Source organism: Pollachius pollachius, assembly GCF_949987615.1.
Source record: "Pollachius pollachius genome assembly, chromosome: 15".
NCBI lineage: Eukaryota > Metazoa > Chordata > Actinopteri > Gadiformes > Gadidae > Pollachius > Pollachius pollachius.
In genome coordinates this window covers 12188324-12207469 of record NC_136948.1, presented here as the reverse complement: position 1 = coordinate 12207469, position 19146 = coordinate 12188324, and the positions used below count along the sequence as shown (strand labels likewise).

The following is a 19146-nucleotide window of genomic DNA, read 5'->3' as shown; positions in this document are numbered from 1 at the left end:
ATAAATGCAACCAACCCATGAAGGTAATAGTATATTTAGATATCGCTTGATCGGTACTGGATGAATCTCTACACATTAAAATGTATCAAGTCCCACCAAGGAAACGTAACTCAACCATCGCAGGGAGTGACGCAGACCGTCACTACTGTCACGTAAAAGGAACGGGAAAGCCTCGTTACTTTTGATCTCAACAGGCTACAAAGCACCGTCTGACGAAAATCAGCCATACATGATTTTTGTATGAACTCCAAAAGCTCAGATAAACTCAGATAGCAGTATTTGCCATCCCGGGCTTTAGGGCGGCTTCAGAGCTGCTCTCCGGTGGAACCCAGCTCATCCGGTTCAACCTGCACGGGCCTCATTCCTCGCTGAATGCAGGACTTGTATGAACCTACACTATATAAAGAGTCGCAAGGCGTTAAAGTCACTCACACACAGTCTAGACAAGGACCGCATAAGGAAGGATCTCCACCAGGTGAGTGCTTTACTTCAGGTTTAAAACTAGTGGATTAAGGTCGTGACCTCTAGATATATAGCTGTGCTGTTGCCAGGGTTGTGTGGATCTTTTGTGTGCGTCTATTCAATTTGATTTTATTTGTATTTTTTGCCTGATTTTATACTCTGTATTTTTCTTTATGATGAAAGGACTTTGAGAAGAGAGCTACAAGTCTTACGCCACTAAGAAGATTCTGGAGTCTTGTTGATTAAGTGGTTCTTAACAGTTCAACAGTTCATTTCCAAAATTGTGAAATGTTTAGGACCACTTAACCAATCAGACAATTGCTTCGAGTAATAGCTGGCGACCTGTGGTTTAGGAAAACCCCATCGTCACATGTCCGAGGCCTACGGACACGAAACGAAGCACTTTTTACATTGACTTGAATTATCTTCTGGAGCAGGCTGAGCAACTGCTACTGAGTTTGTATTGGATTGTAAATTACTGGACCTGAATAAATCTACAAAGACTAATGCATGCGTCGTTTTCCTCATTTTGATTTAATGATTTTGCTTTCATCTCTGTCTCTGTTATTATGCCCCCTTGTGTCTTGTGGTAACAATACCAGTTGCAGTTCTATGGTTTTAAAGCCATCATTGTTCAAACTGTAGTTCAGCTGAATTTCATTCTGCATTGAGTGTAACCTTCTTTCCTCTCTGATTGTACTGATGTTGCTGTTCATATTTTACTCACTAAACATTGGGATTGTTAACCCGCCCTGAAAGAAAGACGTTTAGCTTAGATGTCCTAGGCCCGTATTGGTGGCTGAATATCCTACAGATTACCAGGGAATACATTCGCTTTGTTGTTGGCAGTATAAATCATTCATGGGATCACGGAGCATCAATTGTTCCCTCGCTCTGAACCCTCAGGTGCTTTCTTTCATCTCGGCACTCAGAACATTATCAATATGTGTTCGGGTTCCTCACGCAGCGGCGTGAAGCTGCGGGTTTAAGCGCTGCAACAGTTCCAGGCGTGGACAGAATACCGGGCCGCGCTAATAAGACGCCCGGAGCCATTACTCCTCCACGGGCATAAGGGTCAGCAGATGTATCGCTGCGGTCCCGTGGGAGCCGGTCCTTGGGATGTTATTAGCCGCAGGGGTGACCCGTATCTCCTCAAGGGGTCCTCCGAACTTATCACCGCAGATACCCCCCGTAAAGTCGCCTCTGACTGCTTATATTCGGGTCCTGCAGACACCAGGTCGTGGATCCGAGGTTGCGCTTCATTGTTTTAGAGAAAGTAGGATGGTGACACACGCGCACACACAGACAAACGCGCGAGTGCGCAAACACGGAAATAAAGGAAAATGATTTCTTTCTTAGGCTATACTGTCATATTCACGACATCCGATGCTCATCTTGGTAGAAACATGTTTATCGGCCAAACACCAAATGGTAGAGTAGTAAGTACGGAAGTAATAACTTTTTGGTAACGTCTTGATTTAGTCTATATGTTCAATTAGTCCCAGCTGTCAGGTAGGATCGATTGATCAGATTATTAATTGGAGACACGAGTAGGTTCGACATCAAGCACATATGCGTTTGACCTCAAGCTCTCTGTGCGCCTGCCCAGTGCCTCTCCACAGTCCATCGTCGCATTAATAGTTTATATAATCCTTAATAATATGTCGATCAGGGGTTTCACTGCGCATCTCGCCTTCTCTGCTCCCATCTTCTGATTACTTGGGGGGGGGGGAAAGGAGGGGGGCGGGCGGGGGTCTCAGCAAATCGGATGCAAGTGCAGCAGATCATTGACGGACATAGCGGATTGAGAGTTGGGACGCCTGGACGAGTGAGTGAATGGGCTGCTAGAGAGCCGAGAAGGAGGAGGAGGAACAGAGGCTGACTGCTGAGAGAGAGAGAGAGAGAGAGAGAGAGAGAGAGAGAGAGAGAGAGAGAGAGAGAGAGAGAGAGAGAGAGAGAGAGAGAGAGAGAGAGAGAGAGAGAGAGAGAGAGAGAGAGAGAGAGAGAGAGAGAGAGAGAGAGAGAGAGAGAGAGAGAGAGAGAGAGAGAGAGAGAGAGAGAGAGAGAGAGAGAGAGAGAGAGAGAGAGAGAGACAGAGACTCTGGTCCCGTTACGCACCGGGTTCCCGTGCCCATACCTCCTCATCCCGTTCCAACGTAAGGGGCTACCGTGTTTCAATGGATATAAATCATGATCATTTCGGGGGGCTTGTGTTGGATTTATCGCCTTTTTTGGACTAACCGGAACCTTGAGAAATTGTTTTACGCACGGGCTGGCTGAACATGTTGGGCATTGAGCTTGGGGTCTGAGGTCCATCCCCGGTGGTCTAGTGGGTCGTGTGTTTGCTTTGGTTTAAATACAAACGAAATGAGACTCAATAATGGTCCGATGATGAATAAATGAAATAGGAGCCCAAGGCAGAGGAGTCTTTGGCGACACATTCACTCCACATGGCTTTACCAAACTCAGCGGGGTCTTCCGGAGCGGGGACACCCAACCCCAATCTCATAGACCTGGGGACTTTCTACATGGACTCCGATATTATATTTGGATTTACAAGTCATTTACTTAGGAGAAAGGCGAGGGTAAGTGTGCTGCATGCGCTAACGCAATATACGTGATTCACCAGAATAGAGAAAACTATAGGATGGGTTATAAGGACGAATTGTCATGTTTGTCATGCATGTGGATAATTGACCTTTATTCAGGACCACGAACAGCTCACTTCTGTGCGTCTCTCTACCACCTCCCCACTATTGTACCTTTTAGTTTCAGTTGTTAATCATTCCGTCTGATTCCTCTCACATGTTGGATTCGTGAAAAAGATAAAAGTATTTATTGGATCAACTCTAACAACATTGTGGCTCGCTTCGCTGAACGCCTGCAGAGTTTGGCCATATACTCATAATAGCAAAGTGTACCACTTGACTTAAGAAAGGGCATTATATCAGGGATAAGAGATGCCCTCACAAGTCTGATAAAGGGATGGGAATGAGCTGAACCTTTTTTTCCATTCAATATATTAATATTCATTAGGAATGGATTTCAATGGTTTCATCATTTCAGTAATTATTCTAGGTAAATTACAAATGGATGACGCAATTCAACGCATGAAATAAAATGCGATTATACTTTGAAAATGACTTAGAAATCGCTTTAAATCACGACCAGTTGCGCTGCCAGGCGTAAAATTGTTCCCTGAAACAAAAGACTGGAGGCTAAATGGGTCATGTGCGGCTGGAAAAAAGAAACCATACTCAGGGAGTACACGAAAGTAGCAGTGGTAGGTTACATCATCCACATGAAATATTTAAAGTTTACCAAATAAATATTTAACATTATCTCCAACACCCCTTTTATGTCTGGTCTATCGCTCCCTGCTTTCCTATACTAATATTAACCCCTGGGTGGCGCCAGAGCTACAGGGACGATTCCGAGCTGCCCGACATGTGCACTTGGAGGGAGAGGCAACAGTTGCTTTGTTCTCAAGTTAATTTCTAATCACTTGAGCAGCGACTAATATCAATGAAGTCATGCATCTACAGATTGTACTTTCTGCTCTTCTCTTCATCTCTATCCTCCTCTCCTCCCTCCTTCCTTAATTTACTTTCATATCCTCTCCTCTTCCTGTTTCCTCTCCTACCCTCTTCCCTCCTCGTCTCTCCTCTTTTACCCTCTCCTCTCTTACCCTCACCCCTCCCCTCTCCTCTACTCTCCTCTCACCTCCTCTCCGCCCTCTCTCCACTCCTCTACCCTCCTCCCCTCTCCTCTCCACCTCTACTCTCCTCTCCTCCCCTCTCTTCTCCTCTCCTCCCCCTCCCCTCTTCTCCTCACATCCCCTCTCTTCCCTCTCCCTCTCTTCTCCTCTCCTCCCCCTCCTCTCTCCCCTCTCTTTTCCTCTCATCCCCTCTCTTCCCTCTCTTCTCCTCTCCTCCCCTCTCCCCTATACTCTCCTCTCCTCCCTTTCACCCCTCCTCTCTCATGTCCTCTCCTCCCCTCTCAGCCTCTCCTCCTCTCTCAGCCTCTCCTCTCCTCTCCTCTACTCCATTCTCCCATCATCTCCTCTCCTCTTTCCTTGTGTTGCCTTGCGGAACAAAAGTATATGGAATACAACACAATAGGCTACAACACAATACAATACATTACAATGTAATCCAATACACGGCCATGTATGAGAATGAATAGACGCACACTTCCACTCCCTGCTCGGCAACCTCCATGTAGACCCCCCCCCCCCCCCCCGGTCCCAAAGTTTCCCCACCCATTTGAGAGTACGCCGCCCTCCCCTCTCGTGCGCTGGTCTGCATTGGTGCGCCAGCTTCAACTTATGGGACTCAACCACTTCTTTTTCACATGCTGGAACTGAACTAGTAGCTCCACACACACGCACAGATGAGTCGCCGCTTCCACGTTCGCGCGTACGAAATGAGATAAAGATGCTCATTCCATGGGTCTGCCTATCCATTTAAAGACATTTGGGACGGCCAGGATAGGCGCTCTTGTGGGTTTACCTAGACCAGGTTTCGTAGAATGAAGTCATTTTTGCGCAATCCAATTCAGGATGGAAGGGAGAGGGACAATCGCGTGTTTAATGTAAGTTGCGTTTTAATTTGCCACTTCTCCGAGTTAACTTACACTAACAGTGCCATAATAACACTGTTAACGCATGCTGGGGCTGTTGGATGGGAGAGTCGGGGCTCTAGCAAAACTGCAATCGCCGGAGCTGTTGCCGCGCTTTGATGTGCTCTTTTTATTTTTATTTTTAAAGCTAACATTGACTTTTGTTATTCTTCCCTCAAGGCTGAGGGTTGTCCAGGCGGGGACTCGCCGACAGCTCTCGGCGTGACTCCCAGGAAAAGACTTCACTCAGCGGAGGACGCACGATGCAGCAGCCGGCCAGCCCCGGAGGGCGCCGGGTCGGTGCCCCTCTCTGAGTCCGAGACGGGGAGGAGGGGAGAGGAGAAGGGTAGAAACCTACGATGCCAACAATGTCAAGTGAAAGTTGCAGCGCTGAAGAAGCAAGCACTCTCTTGGGCGGATCCTTGCTCACTGAAGGTTTGTGGGAAAACAATCCAAGTTGGCTTTTGTTGTAAACTCCCTTGCTTTGTGCCAAAGAGTCTGTAGCTTTATATCCTTTTAGGTGTACACTGCCAAGAGTGCAGTTGTTGTCATGTGCACGACAGGCCTCCAGCCGTTTAAAGAGCCAACCTCATTCTAAACCAGTAAACCGAAGTTCATAATTTGAATCGCCCCCCTCCTCCTGAATCCTCATAATAATAATGTCGCTGTTCAATGTCATGCATTTTAAAAAGAATTCGGGAAAGTTTGTGCTCTGGGAATTACCCATTGTTGTTGGCTAAACAATTCTCCCTCTTTATTGTGCTGTTGGGAGAAAGGGAGGTGGGGGAGAGGGGGGAGGTGAGGTTGTGGGGAGGTGGGGGTTGAGGAAGTCTAGTCCCAGTTGACCTTCTCGCTCTCGCTCATTGAAAGTGTTCCTGCTGTACGACGCCGTGCCACCATTCCCACCGCTGTTAAACATAGGCCCTCAGACAGAGGAGGTTGTGGTGGGGTGCTCCTAATGCGGGGACGGCTGCGCCTTTCCCCCGGGGGGGGGGGGGGGGGGAGCGGAGCAGGGGTCAGCACCCGCCGCCCAGTGGCGGACTCAGAGTGTTTGAAGGGCAGGGGCGAAAAAATAAAAGGGCCACATTCTTGCTCTAGAGGGCACATCGTCATCATTTATTGTATGAAGGGGCACCAGAGGGCACCCATTCATTTTTTTCACATGTAAAGGGCAGCCAATGAGGCACTTTCTCTCATATTCACCTCTCTTGAGGGAACTTTTTCAACCATGGAGGCACCAGGGGGGGTAGTCGCCCCCCCTGCCCCCCCCCCCCTGAGTCCGCCACTGCCGCCTCCACTCTGGCTGAGGACCACACTCTGCATGCTGGGATCACATTCAGAGGGTCTGGAGATCAATCCATGTGCACCACGGGGAGTGATAGGAGTGAGATCACTAGGTGAACAGGTGTTGAGATCACCAGGTGATCACTCATATCAATCACTCCTATCACCAGGTGATCACTCCTATCACCGGGTGATCACTCCTATCACCAGTCGATCACTACTATCACCGGGTGATCACTCCATCACCGGGTGATCACTCCTATCACCGGGTGATCACTCCAATCACCGGGTGATCACTCCTATCAATCACTCCTATCCCGGGTGACCACTAGTATCACCAGGTGATCACTCCCCAGGCCATCTCCTGGACCACACTGCGCCCCCTGTTTCCTTTATCTCCTCTCCGATTGGCTGCTCAGCAGGCTGCTGCTGACCCCTCCTTTGTCCTGCCTGCTGCATCTCTAGCCCCTCCCTGCCAGGTGGGCTGTGATGTTGAACCACCCAGCCACCCACCTCAGACCTGTAGCTCTGGAGGACAGAGGGGGAGACCCCCCCCCGCTCTGTGTCGCCCTTGTTAATGGCTTAATTGGGCCCTAATTTAGGTGGGTGGTAAACAGTAGGTTGCTGTTATTGTACCAGAGTTGGGGGGCGGGGGGCAGTAGGAGAGGAAACAACATCATCTTGCTGGGGGCTGGCTGGTTGAGTATTAGCTGCTTCCCCTGCTGGCTAATGTCTGGACCAGGTTGTTTATGTGGAGGAATTCTTCCAGTGGTCTATGAGTTGAACCTTGGGCCCCGGGATGGGGACACGGTGCAGGTTCCAGACTGTAGAGGGGAGGTCCTGGCCCGTCATGGGAAAGAGCTGAGGGAGCAGAGGGGTTGTTTATGTCAGGTCGAACACCCCCCCCAACCCCCTCCCTCTCCCTCCATCTGTCTGCCCTTTGGTTTTTATGTTTTTTATGAAAAGGAAGTCTGCTCAGGCCTCAGACGCCCCCCCCTCCCCACCTCCCCACCTCCCCACCTCCCCCCCACCAGACGCATTGTTTGAATACAGTCGTAGCTATCGGACAGAATTCAAGGAAAAGTGTTTTTTCTTAATGCAAGGCCGTTGCGAGATGCGATTCTTGTGAACAAACACACACCGGTCACTTAGGGACTGTTGGGTCTCCCAATATCAGTTTATGGATGTAAGGTCAAGAGCGAAGCCATCCCTTTTTCCAAAATTAAAAAGAAAACTTGAATATAATATGTCTTTGTTTGACACTGGTCCGTGATCTTGTGATAGACCTGGTTATGAGAGCGTCTGTGATAGACCTGGTTATCAGAACGTCTGTGATGGACCTGGTTATCAGAGCGTCTGTGATGGACCTGGTTATGAGAGCGTCTGTGATAGACCTGGTTATCAGAGCGTCTGTGATGGACCTGGTTATCAGAGCGTCTGTGATGGACCTGGTTATGAGAGCGTCTGTGATAGACCTGGTTATCAGAGCGTCTGTGATGGACCTGGTTATGAGAGCGTCAGTGGTGGACCTGGTTATCAGAGCGTCTGTGATGGACCTGGTTATCAGAGCGTCTGTGATGGACCTGGTTATGAGAGCGTCTGTGATAGACCTGGTTATCAGAGCGTCTGTGATGGACCTGGTTACGAGAGCGTCTGTGATAGACCTGGTTATCAGAGCGTCTGTGATGGCCCTGGTTATGAGAGCGTCTGTGATAGACCTGGTTATAAGAGCAGTCGGAACATGAGGCAGAGCTCTGTGTCTCTCGGGTTAGTCATGGTTGTGGTTTGCAGCTTTCATTTGCACTTGTGATGAGCAGTTCTTTCACCCTGTTTGTTTGACTCTTTGGTTTATTTTTTACCACTTGTGTGCTCGACTACATGTAGTAACTCGAGTGACTGTTGTCACAACACATTGGTTTGTCATATGGTTAGGTACTATAAGATGTTGAGCACAGCCGTTCTAACCGTCAAACTGTAATGACAAAAACCAGCAAACTAAGGTGCCTGTGCTGTGTATCAGCTCCTCAGAAAACAGGGGCTTTTTACTCTCCACAAACCTGACAACTTAAACAAACAGCCCTTTCTCCTCAAAGGAAATAACAAGTAGTGGTGGAAGAAGTCCCCAGACTTCATTCTCCAGTCTAATCAAAGACTGTCAGGCATTTTATGCATTTAATTCCCATAATTAGAGGCTACAGTAACAAGTGACTTCAATGGGCAACAGAGAGAGAGGGGGGAGACAGACAGAGTCAGCATTCAGCAATTATGCACAGTCCTTAATGTGGCTGGACATGGTGGCTCACTGCGATAAGATATGAGGGGGAAAAGACGATCACTTAGAAAGCTCACCACAGCTTCAAAGTGACCAATTACCTCTGTGCTGTAATCAGTAGCTGTCTGTCAACAGTCTGTTGCCTGATAAGAACAATCCACCTGGCAGAGATCCAGTCCTCAGCTTACTAAACACTATCTTCTCTCTCTCTCGCTGTCTCTCTCTCTGTTCCTCTCTCTGTCTGTGTCTCTCTCTCTCGCTCTGTCTGTCTCTCTCTCTGTCTGTCTGTCTGTCTATCTATCTGTGCTTCTCTCTCTCTCTCTCTGTCTCTCTCTCTCTCTCTCTCTCTCTGTCTCTCTCTCTCTCTCTCTCTCTCTCTCTCTCTGTCTGTCTTTGCCTCTCTCTCCCCTGTCTCTCCCTCCCTCCCTTCCCACCCTCCCTCATGCCTCCAGCCAGAAGAGGCGTGTTTAGTGGTGAGGTTGTGTGCTCTGTGAGGAGATGAACTGAGTGTAGTGGCACCGTCGTGGGCCATGTCATTAAGAAGTTAAGAGTCTGTCACATGCAACAATAGGCTATTAGGTTTGTATAGGCCGGCGTAGCCTGGAGACCTGGTGACCTGTGATGACTTTGTAATTCCTCACCCACGGCGATGCTGAGAGTCCCAGGCCTCCTCACTCAAAGGTGAGACAGGGGCCTTTGTTACATGATATCTCCTTTGTAGAGGGAAGACTGAAGACAGATGAGAGAGAGGATGAGAACTTTGGGAAAGAGGCAATATAACAAACTTAACTTAATCACCCAGTGAGAAAACCCTCCGCCAGATCCAGACATCTCCCCTGAACAATTCATTAAGCGGGAGCTGCTCTAAAACGGGCGCCCGTGTTTGTGTTCGCTGGGTACACAGCTTGAGGCCAATCGAGACGCACCAGACTCGTCTACCCAACAGCCATATCTGGAGAGGAGGAAGGCGAGTTAACTGGATGGTTTTAATTGTTTCAATACGTTTCCTCTGCTTGAATTAGTGTGGGCCTGTTTGTCAGTGTGGCCCTGGGCTGCAGCACTATAACGAACAGGAGGATTACGTTGGCTTGCTGCATAAAGAGGGCAACTACAGCCAGATTGCAAATGTCTTATGATACGTCCTGTGGCCCCTGGGAACCTTAAGGGCCGTACGTACGGTGACAAGAGATGGGAGGAAAACATGCCAGGCTGTGAATGTGTCTAATAAAGATGCCAATAAAGTTTTACTTTAGGCATAGGGGGGCTGTGTTTATCATCCGAGCCATGCACATTTTCAGTTCTTACCGCACATTTGATTAATAACCAACATTTGATCCTTGGCGTTTATACCAACCATTTGTGCATTGTATGGAGAACAGGATATGACACGCTGCATTGTGTGAAATGAGCCGTGCATTGATTTATCTAAACACGATATGCCTGTGTTTGTTTCCACAAAAATACTGGCAGGAATGTGTACGGTATACATCTCTGAGTCGTAGTCCACTATTTTTATGTCTTTTGTGTCCCTGACCTTGGGGGGCTCAAGGTGTCCACCTATAGATTTATGTTTAAATGTTCCAGTGAAGGACTGGTTGAGGCTGAATCCCCCAGCAGTGCCAAGGACGCTGAACCAGCAAGACCACTGCTTTGTGGGCCGTGCAAGAGTAGCATTTGATGAGGGAGAGAGGGGAGAGAGAGAGAGAGAGAGAGAGAGAGAGAGAGAGAGAGAGAGAGAGAGAGAGTGAGAGAGAGCTTCTTATTGAGAGGAGGGCCATGAAACTCAAAAAAAATCTTCTCTTAAGACTTATATGTGTAAAATATTAGCATGTATTGAATAACAATGGACATATGTGTGTGTGTTTGTCTCTCTAGGTACATATCTGTTTGGGTTTGTGTATGCAAGCGTATGTGTGTGCATATGAAAGCATGCCTATGTGTATGCATGCGTCTGTGTGTGATGGAGGGGGTCTCATTCCTTACCTTTGTTGAGTGACCCCAGACGAGGCTGTCAGTGTTGCGGGGCTCTGCAGTTGGCTTGGGTTTCATTAGGGGGGCCGCCCTGGGCTGGAACAGGTGCACCGGACCAGGGGCCGGTCAGAGAGAGGACAGGGGGGCCGCAGACCGGGGGCCACCAGGAGGGGATGGAGGAGTGCGGTTGGGTGGTGTACTAGAAACAGAATGAGGGTCTCCCCCAGTCATGAAACAAGAGCCGAGTTAAGAAGAGAGGGGGCGACCGTTTCATTAAGTACACCTCTAAGCATCTGAGCCCCCGGAGCTGGTGAGGAGTGTGTGTGTGTGTGTGTGTGTGTGTGTGTGTGTGTGTGTGTGTGTGTGTGTGTGTGTGTGCATGTGTGTGTGTGTGTGTGTGTGTGTGTGTGTGTGTGAAATCTAGGGAGTCAAAGGGAGTGCAGACAGAAGAAGAAAGAGATATGTAGAGGAAAAAAAGGGAGAGAGAGACGGAGAGAAAGGGAGATGGAGAGAAAGGGAGAGAGGCTCTCTGATGTGGGCTGGAACGTCCCTTCCGCCTCGCTCCTCCATGCAGTGTGCGGTTGGTGCTTTATGGCAGCTGGGTTGTATTAAACTGCACGCAATAATCTGGTGTCAAGCAGAGGCAGAGACAGCGGGCATCAATCACAGCACCTCCCTGCTTCACTGTATCCCTGTGCGTGCATGCGTGTGTGTGTGTGTATCTTTGCGCGTATCTGTGTGTGTGTGTGTGTGTGTGTGTGTGTGTGTGTGCGTGTGTGTATGTCTGTGTGTTGGTGTGTGTGTATATCTGTGTGAGGGTGTATGTGTGCGTGTGTGTGTCGGCTTGTGTGTTTCACCAGTAGGCAGCTTTGCCTTTAGTGTGTGTCCTCCACGTTCTCTCTTCATCTGTGGAGGATGAGGCGAAGCTGAATGTTGAAACTCCCTGCGGCAAGACAAGGTCCTTCATTATTTCCACCATTTAAATATATAGAATATCTGCCAGGGATCCCTTGTAACCTTTAATATATGAAATATATATTCACCGTCCTCATTCACTGCTGCACCACCCTATCCCTGTTTCCTCCGGGCACAAGACGCGGGATAAAGGATGTGGAATTCCGTCATGAAATGCAGCTTTAACCAGTTCCCATCTCAGCATGCACACAAGGAAAAACAACCTGTCACATAACACATTACAACCAGGAGATGTGATTGGAGAAAGGAGATAAGGACTGAGAGGCTGATTGGTCAGCCTTGTTCGGAGAGGTCGTAGGTCTTCAGCTGTACTCAGAGAGGTGGTGGGGAGAGACGCTGAGGAATGCTACACCTGGAATAGATGCACTTTGTTGGTTTGAGTGGGTATCTGGCAGCTCGTTTGGGACACACACACACACGTGTGTGTACACACACGCACGTACAGACACACACACACACACACACACACATGCGTACGATTACACACACACACACACACACACACGCATGTGCACACACACACACACACACACGATTCGACACACAGACACACACACACACACACATGTTTACACACACACATGATTAGACAGACGCACATGCACGATTAAAAACGCACATGCACACACACACACACACACACACACACACAAACACACACACACACACAGATGAAAGTGTTGGGCGGCCGCCATCTGAGTGTAGCTGCTAATGCGTGTCAGCGGCAGGCAGACGAGAAGGTTCCAGATGTTCCCTCTCTGTAGCGTCTCGTTGTGACAGATCTGTTAGAACGGCTGTGAGCGGACGCCTCCACTCGTCCTCTCGCTGGTCAGGCCGCCGGGGGAGGGGTCTTGCTCCACGCCTCCTTCTGCGCTCTTGACTGCTGGTCAGAAAGCATGTGTGTGTGTGTGGGTGTGTTTGTGCGTTTGTGTGTTTGGAGGAACTCGTGTTTGTGTGTGTGTGTTTGTCTGTGTGGTGGTACTCGTGTTTCTGTGTGTGTGTGTGTGTGTATGTATGTGAGGAGGTACTCGTGTGTGTGTGTGTGTGTGTATGGTGGTACTCGTGTGCGTTTGTGTGTGTGTATATATGCTGCACGTTTAACCGAATCGCACGTAAAACACGAAAACACGTTTGCACAACCGAAAACACGTTTGCACAGCAGAAATGCCTTCATTTTGAAAAATATATATTGTTATTATTCATTTAATTTTGTAAAATATTGTTATTTTGAAAACAGCACTGTACGTTTTTTAGTTTTTGTATTTTTTATGCTAATTTAAGTTTGTATGTTTGAGTTGAGAAAATACCATTTTAAAATTATCAGTAATCTGTGTGCATTTTCCTTGATAACCAAACAAGTAGACTCATGACACCATTTGTTTATTATATCGCAATCGCAAATCGCAATATTGTCCATAATAATCGCAATATGACTTTTTCACCAAATCGTGCAGCACTATGTGTGTATGTGTAGGTAATCGTGTGTGTGTGTGTGTGTGTGTGTGTGTGTGTGTTTGTGTGTGTGGTGGTCCTCACGTGTGTGTGTGTGTGTGTGTGTGTGTGTGTGTGTGTGTGTGTGTGTGTGTGTGTGTGTGTGTGATGGTACTTCTGTATTTGTGTGTGTGTGTGTGTGTGTGTGTGTGTGTGTGTGTGTGTGAGGAGGTACTCATGTGAATGGGCCTGCTCCTGCTTGGTGAAGGATGGTGTATTACAATGAGCCAGACTGAAGGGGAAACAAAGGCTGTGCGGTCCGGCCTGACAGGCCAATATGTTAGAGCAGGTCTGCACAGCAAAAACCACTAATGTCATTGAGCAAGAACATGAATTCAACAACAACTGTTGCCAGTGGGAATTAATCACAGCTTGACTTGTTATTTTTGTGCCGACCCCTAAGTGTGTGTGTCATTTGGGGTATTTCTGTGTTTGTGTGGGTGTGGTTGGTTGTGGGTGTGTGGGTACTTCTGTGTTTGTCTGTGTGGTTGTTTCTGTGTTTGTGTGGGTGTGTGTGTCTGTGTGTGGGGGGATTTCTGTGTTTCTGTGGGTGTGGATGTTTGAGTTGGGCTTTCTGTGTATGTTGTATGTATGTATGTATGTATGTATGTATGTATGTATGTATGTATGTATGTATGTATGTATTTGTATGTGTGATTGCATAATATTATGTTTTCTTTGCCATTGATTTTAGGACCTTCTACAAATTGTATAATATTAGTGGTAAAGTAATTGTGGATTTGTCGCTTAGTGGAGGATTTGTTCAAATGTGTGCATGCATACAATGCAGTTCTCACAATGCAGCATGTTTGTTTTGTGTTTGCAAGCATGAGTTACTTCTATGTGAAGAAATGTCTGTGTGCTTTTTTTTTTGTGTGTGTGTGTGTGTGTGTGTGTGTGTGTGTGTGTGTGTGTGTGTGCGTGCATTGGTTCACGTCTGTACTATCCCCATGTGAAAAACACCTCCCTGCTTTGCTTTTTATGTCATGACAAACGGAGATGTACACAATCCAGACAGCCCGCACTCCATCACCGCCGCTGATTCAGAGACTTGGCCGCGCATAAAGTTGTTGAAATAAATTTCCAAGACGGCGCGGGGAGCGGAGGTCTGAGTCGGAGGTAATCTCCTGCTGGCTTCATAAAGCATCGCCAATTGACAGCAGGCCTTGTAGCTGCAGACAAATCGCCGGCTTAAAGCCACGAGCTGAAAGGGAGAATGCCAATGGCTGGTCTCCTTGCCAAGACGGATCAGCAGCCGTTGGTACGCTGCAGACAGGCCGGGGTCGGGTGGGCGGGGCTCCCCTCTCTCAGCCTGCAGTCCATCACAGCGCTACGCTCGGCTTAGCCGAACTTGACGTACCATTGTTTGCCATCACCCCTTAGCCAAAAGCCAGGCAGACGTTTACGGAACACCTCTCCGTAGCGGAGCTTACCTGCCGGCCTTTGTTTGTCAGTAATTGACCTGTTTGGGGTGGATGGCTCTCTGAACGTGTTGGGCGGTGGAGGAGCGGTCTGCTGCTCTCCCAATGTCAAACAGGCTTGGGAAATGTACACCAAAATACGTTTTTTTCGCCCCAGTAGTACTCCACAGTAGCCAAGCGTAGAAGATTGTACAATTCCCGTGGTGCTGTGAAGCATTCATCCTCCTAGATTGCAGAGAAATCACTGAACTAACAAACTAATTGCTGGACGGACTCGATGCAGTACTGTAGCCCTCTTAATAACAACTTGTACAAAAGCCTGTCCTGTTTATGTCCATGTAGATAAAGTATATTGAACATGTGTGCCGTGGAGGTATCGGGGTAACAGCACAAATTAAACCAGGCCATACTTCTGAGGTATTACTTTATACACATACAGTAAAAGCTGTTTTCCTTTCTCGGGTTTAATCACCGCCGATTCGAGGGGGTCTCAGTGTCTCCTCTCTACTGCCGCGTCGCCCGCCTGCGTCTTTGTTCGGTTAATTGAGAGTGTGCGGTGAGAACGTTGATGAGATTCTCGTCCGCCTTCTTGCTGTACTGCTGACAACATCGTTTTATTATTCCATGGAATGTGGAAGGTCCCCTCACAAAGGGAGCTATCTGTCATTACTGTATCTCCAAAATGTAAGGGTTTGTCTTTTGTCCAATTAGGACACTAAATCAAACATGACAGGTCAACTTCTGGCCCAGTTAGTCGTGAAGCCAGTAGGACCAGTGAGCAGAGAACCTTCAGGGTGTGTTTGCATTTCAATAAGTGCTGTGACTTTGCGTTTGCTTAGCAGCAACAAGTTCAAAGGAGAGAGCACAGTATAGCGTTCTACACAATAGCAGTTCACTTGACTGCTTCCTCTGGAAAGAATTGTTGCAACATTTGTCAATTACTGGTAGCAGATAGGTCAGGAAGTGGTCAATGTTCTTTTAAAGAGATTTACATGAGGCACAACCAGGATGCTGCGAGGAGTGACAATAGTTAATCCATCTACACTCTTTCCCAGGGAACTCTCAACACTTTTTTTCATAACTGCTAAACTGTGGCCTCGTTGTATTCTTGTTTGTTAGATTAGCTCTTTAGATCAATAAACCTGACAGGGAAAAGTGACGTAACGCAGACAGATTCTTGGTAACAGCGGTCGGGTCGACAATGTCAAGTATTCACTCGAGCTCTGTTCCTTCTCACTCTTAAGAATGCTCTTTGTAACCACTTTGACGAGAGAACAGTAGAAGCAGCAGAGGAAAGAGCCAAGCTCGTAAATTCTCAGGCGACGATGGGAGCACATCTTGAACCAAGATGAATGGATTGAAAGTGAGGCCAGGATTATACATCAAAGCCTGCGTCACGCACGGCTGCAGCGGTGGCGTTGGCCGTGCCAGCAGCACTTTGTTTGGCAATGATGAATCCTCAGTGAAACATCAAAAAATAATCACACTGCAGGACAATAGATGTGTTTGATAAGGATTCCTGATCTGTATGCCAAAAAACAGGAGTCCCACCAGAACGGTGAGAAAACCTTTCAGAGAGGAGACACTTATGTTCTCCTACCTTGCCCTGATCTCGTCTTTCAGATCTGTGCGCCTGCTATAATCCTGCTGCCCTAAAACCCAACCTCCATTTTATGTCTCTTTCTGGCTGAGGAGCTCCGAGTGGCCCTTCTTTTATGCCCTGGCTGTGTCCCGGGTGCTTAACTACACTCTGTGCTGTTTACGATTCCCCAGCTGCTGCCCCGCCGACTGTATCAATTCAGCGGGGATAGTAAAAGCCGGCTCTAGCCCCTCTTCCAGGTTACACACCTATCAACTTCACCGTGATGCTGACCCCCTGGCCAGCACATTACTGACTCCCGTGACGACTGCTCGTATATGTGTCTCCCTGAGTGTGTCAGGGTGAGTGATTCAGTGTGCTAGCTGACTCTTCAGTAAGCCAAAAAGGCTGTGTGCGTTTGTATGTGTATTTCCTTTAGTGTTTGGTGTGTGTGTGTGTGTGTGTATGTGTGTGTGCATATTAATGTCCACAGTCTCTTGTAAAGTTTACTGTTTGCTCTATCCTCAGCTGTGCAAATTAATCTGTATGTCCGTGTGTGTGTGCGTGCATGTGTGTGTGTGCATGTGTGTGTGTGTGTGTTTGTATGTGTATTTGTGGAGTCTGAGCCCAGTAGGTGTTGATTGGCTTCATCACGGCCAGCAGTTTCTCCCTCCTCCCCCGGGTTATGTCCTCTCTGCCTCCCGCTCTGATCGGTCCTCCTCTCTGGACTAACGTGGTTGCCTTAACGCAGGGTGTAGATCGTCATCTGCTGTCAGTCCGTCACCAGTGCTCTCCGGGCCTCGCGGCTTGCTAATTGGCTGTTGGGTGTTGTTCTGTAACGCCGTAGCCTTAATGCGCTGTGTCTTACCTGCGGCGCCGTGATACCCGAGCAGGGTTTCTGTCATCGCCGCAGGCCGTGTGGCATGGTGGAGTTTCTCGCGCTCCCCCCACGAGAGGTGTTCAAGACGCCGCGTCTACGTTGGCCGCTTTTGTTTACTGCTTTTTATGCATCAAACAAAACATAGCTGGGAGGCCTCCGAGCGGTTCTGCGCGACGTGGGAACCCCTCCCCCAGCCTCCCCTGCTCCCAATGCCCTATGCCCACTGGGAAGGAGGAGGAGGAGGAGGAGGAGGAGGAGGAGGAGGAGGTGGAGGAGGAGGAGGAGGAGGGAAGCCCTTTAGAGTCACACCTGTGCTTGTGGCCTTGGAGAAATTCCTGCATCACCTCACACACACACACACACACACACACAAATACACACACACACACACACACGCACGAGTACACACGTACGAATACACACACACGTACGCACATACGAGTACACACACAGGAGTGCACACACACACCCACACGATGGATTAGCCCTGGGTATTGCTTGGGGAGGAGACGGTCATGTGACAGTAGAGGAAGTCGGGTTGGGGGTCCGACGCCATAGTGTCACACTCACCCAAGGGGCCACCCCCTGCCGTCTGGCGCTCTTGAGCAGACGAGTTGGACTTCCTGCGAGTCCAGCCTGGACCAGTGCGTTCCATGGCGGACCCCCCACAGGGAGCTAGTGTGTGGTCATGCTTTCGTCTGTTTGGGTTTGGATTTGATAAACGCACATTTTTTTTTAACAGGCTGTGTGAGGTTCACGTTGACGTTAAAGCATTGCTCCGTTGTCCGAGGTCATGCACAGCTGTGACCTCAAGGGGATAAGGTGTTACATTTATATTTATTACATTTGAATAATTTGTCAAAGCACATGCTTCTCTCAGGAGCCTATATCTGAACACATACAATACATTTTGTAACATGTTTATGTGTAATATATGCTAATATTAACTAAACAACTGTCTTAATACATAAGACATTGACTTGTTCATTCACTTTGTTGACCGATCCTAAACATACAAGATAGTTGCGACTAGTAGTGATGGTTCGGGTCTCAGTTTTCAGCTGCTGTTTTGTGGGAAACGTGCCACCATGATTGTGTTGTGAACGTATTCAAAGAGTCTCTGTGCTACCCCACCCCCCCACGCGTCGTCACCTCTGGCTAAGAGGCGCCCCCCCATGTGCTTACAATGGGGGTCACACCAGGGCACACTTGAACTCGACACCCAGAGAAGCCACGGGTCACGCGGGATAAAGTTCAAACTGAATGTGAACTCTTGTGAATGTGAAGTCTATTTCTTTCTCCCCATGTGCTTGTTTCTTCACATACGCATCTGAAAACATGTGAGGGAATGTACTGTGGCAACCCGTTTCCCCGATTGTCAGATACCCGGTAGGAAAAACGCGGAAAGCAAGGGTTAAGCCGCAGTCGGCGTTTATTTCAGCACAATAAATAGTCTGTATACTCGTGCTAGGGTCTCCGTGAGCCTCTAGATCGCCGGCGTGGTGCGCCATCTCCCTGCATCCCTCCGTGTCGCTTCGCCGTTCGCCCGGCCTGGTGCTTACTCCCTCCGTGTCGCTCGCTCCGTGGGGCGGACTCCCCCCGTGTCGCTCTCCATGTGGTGCGGACTCTCTCCGTGGCACTCGCCGTTCGCCCGGTCTGGTGCTTACTCCCTCCGTGTCACTCTCCCGTTGGTGCGGACTCGTGCCCCTTTTAAGTCCGGCTTCTGGTCCTTTCCCTTCCTCCGGCCAGGTGTCCCCGATTGCGCTGATTGGGGGGAGAGACGTGGTGCTCTCTGTCGCCGGCTGGAGGTTGGCGACGGTAAACCAGGTCTACTGCGTGTCCTCGGACCCGCCCGGTCCGAGGTTCAGCGGCGGGATGCCACAGTACGCACACGCACGCACGCACACACACACACACACACACATACACACACACACACACACACACACACACACACACACAGAGACACACACACACATAAGAGTACCTACACACAAGTACATACACAAGCACACACACATACGCAAGAACCTGACCTTTCCATGAAGACCTAGGTAAGGTGCTTTATGTGTTAACTGCTGCAGCAGCTACGGGCTGCTACCAGGGCGGCCTGAGCCCGGCTCTCATCGCTCCCCAGCCACAGAGAGCGGTTCCTGGGGAGCCGTCAGCAGGTTTGAGCGGCTGCTATAAA

At 48.8% G+C, this 19146-nt stretch overlaps 1 protein-coding gene across 2 annotated transcripts in view; it reads left to right on the top strand.

Moving 5' to 3' along the window:
• Nucleotides 1-2875: 2875 nt before the first annotated feature.
• kif26ab (kinesin family member 26Ab) overlaps nt 2876-19146 on the top strand; it is a 79054-nt gene continuing 62783 nt past the window's right edge. The window contains exons 1-2 of one of the 2 annotated variants that reach the window (XM_079752374.1): nt 2876-3047; nt 5263-5517. In XM_079752374.1, coding sequence (XP_079608500.1) covers nt 2913-3047; nt 5263-5517 — 390 coding nt within the window. In that variant the 5' untranslated portion in view covers nt 2876-2912. Of the gene's footprint in view, nt 3048-4865; nt 5056-5262; nt 5518-19146 lie in introns of those variants that run through there. The other variant, XM_079752375.1, reaches the window with a different exon arrangement.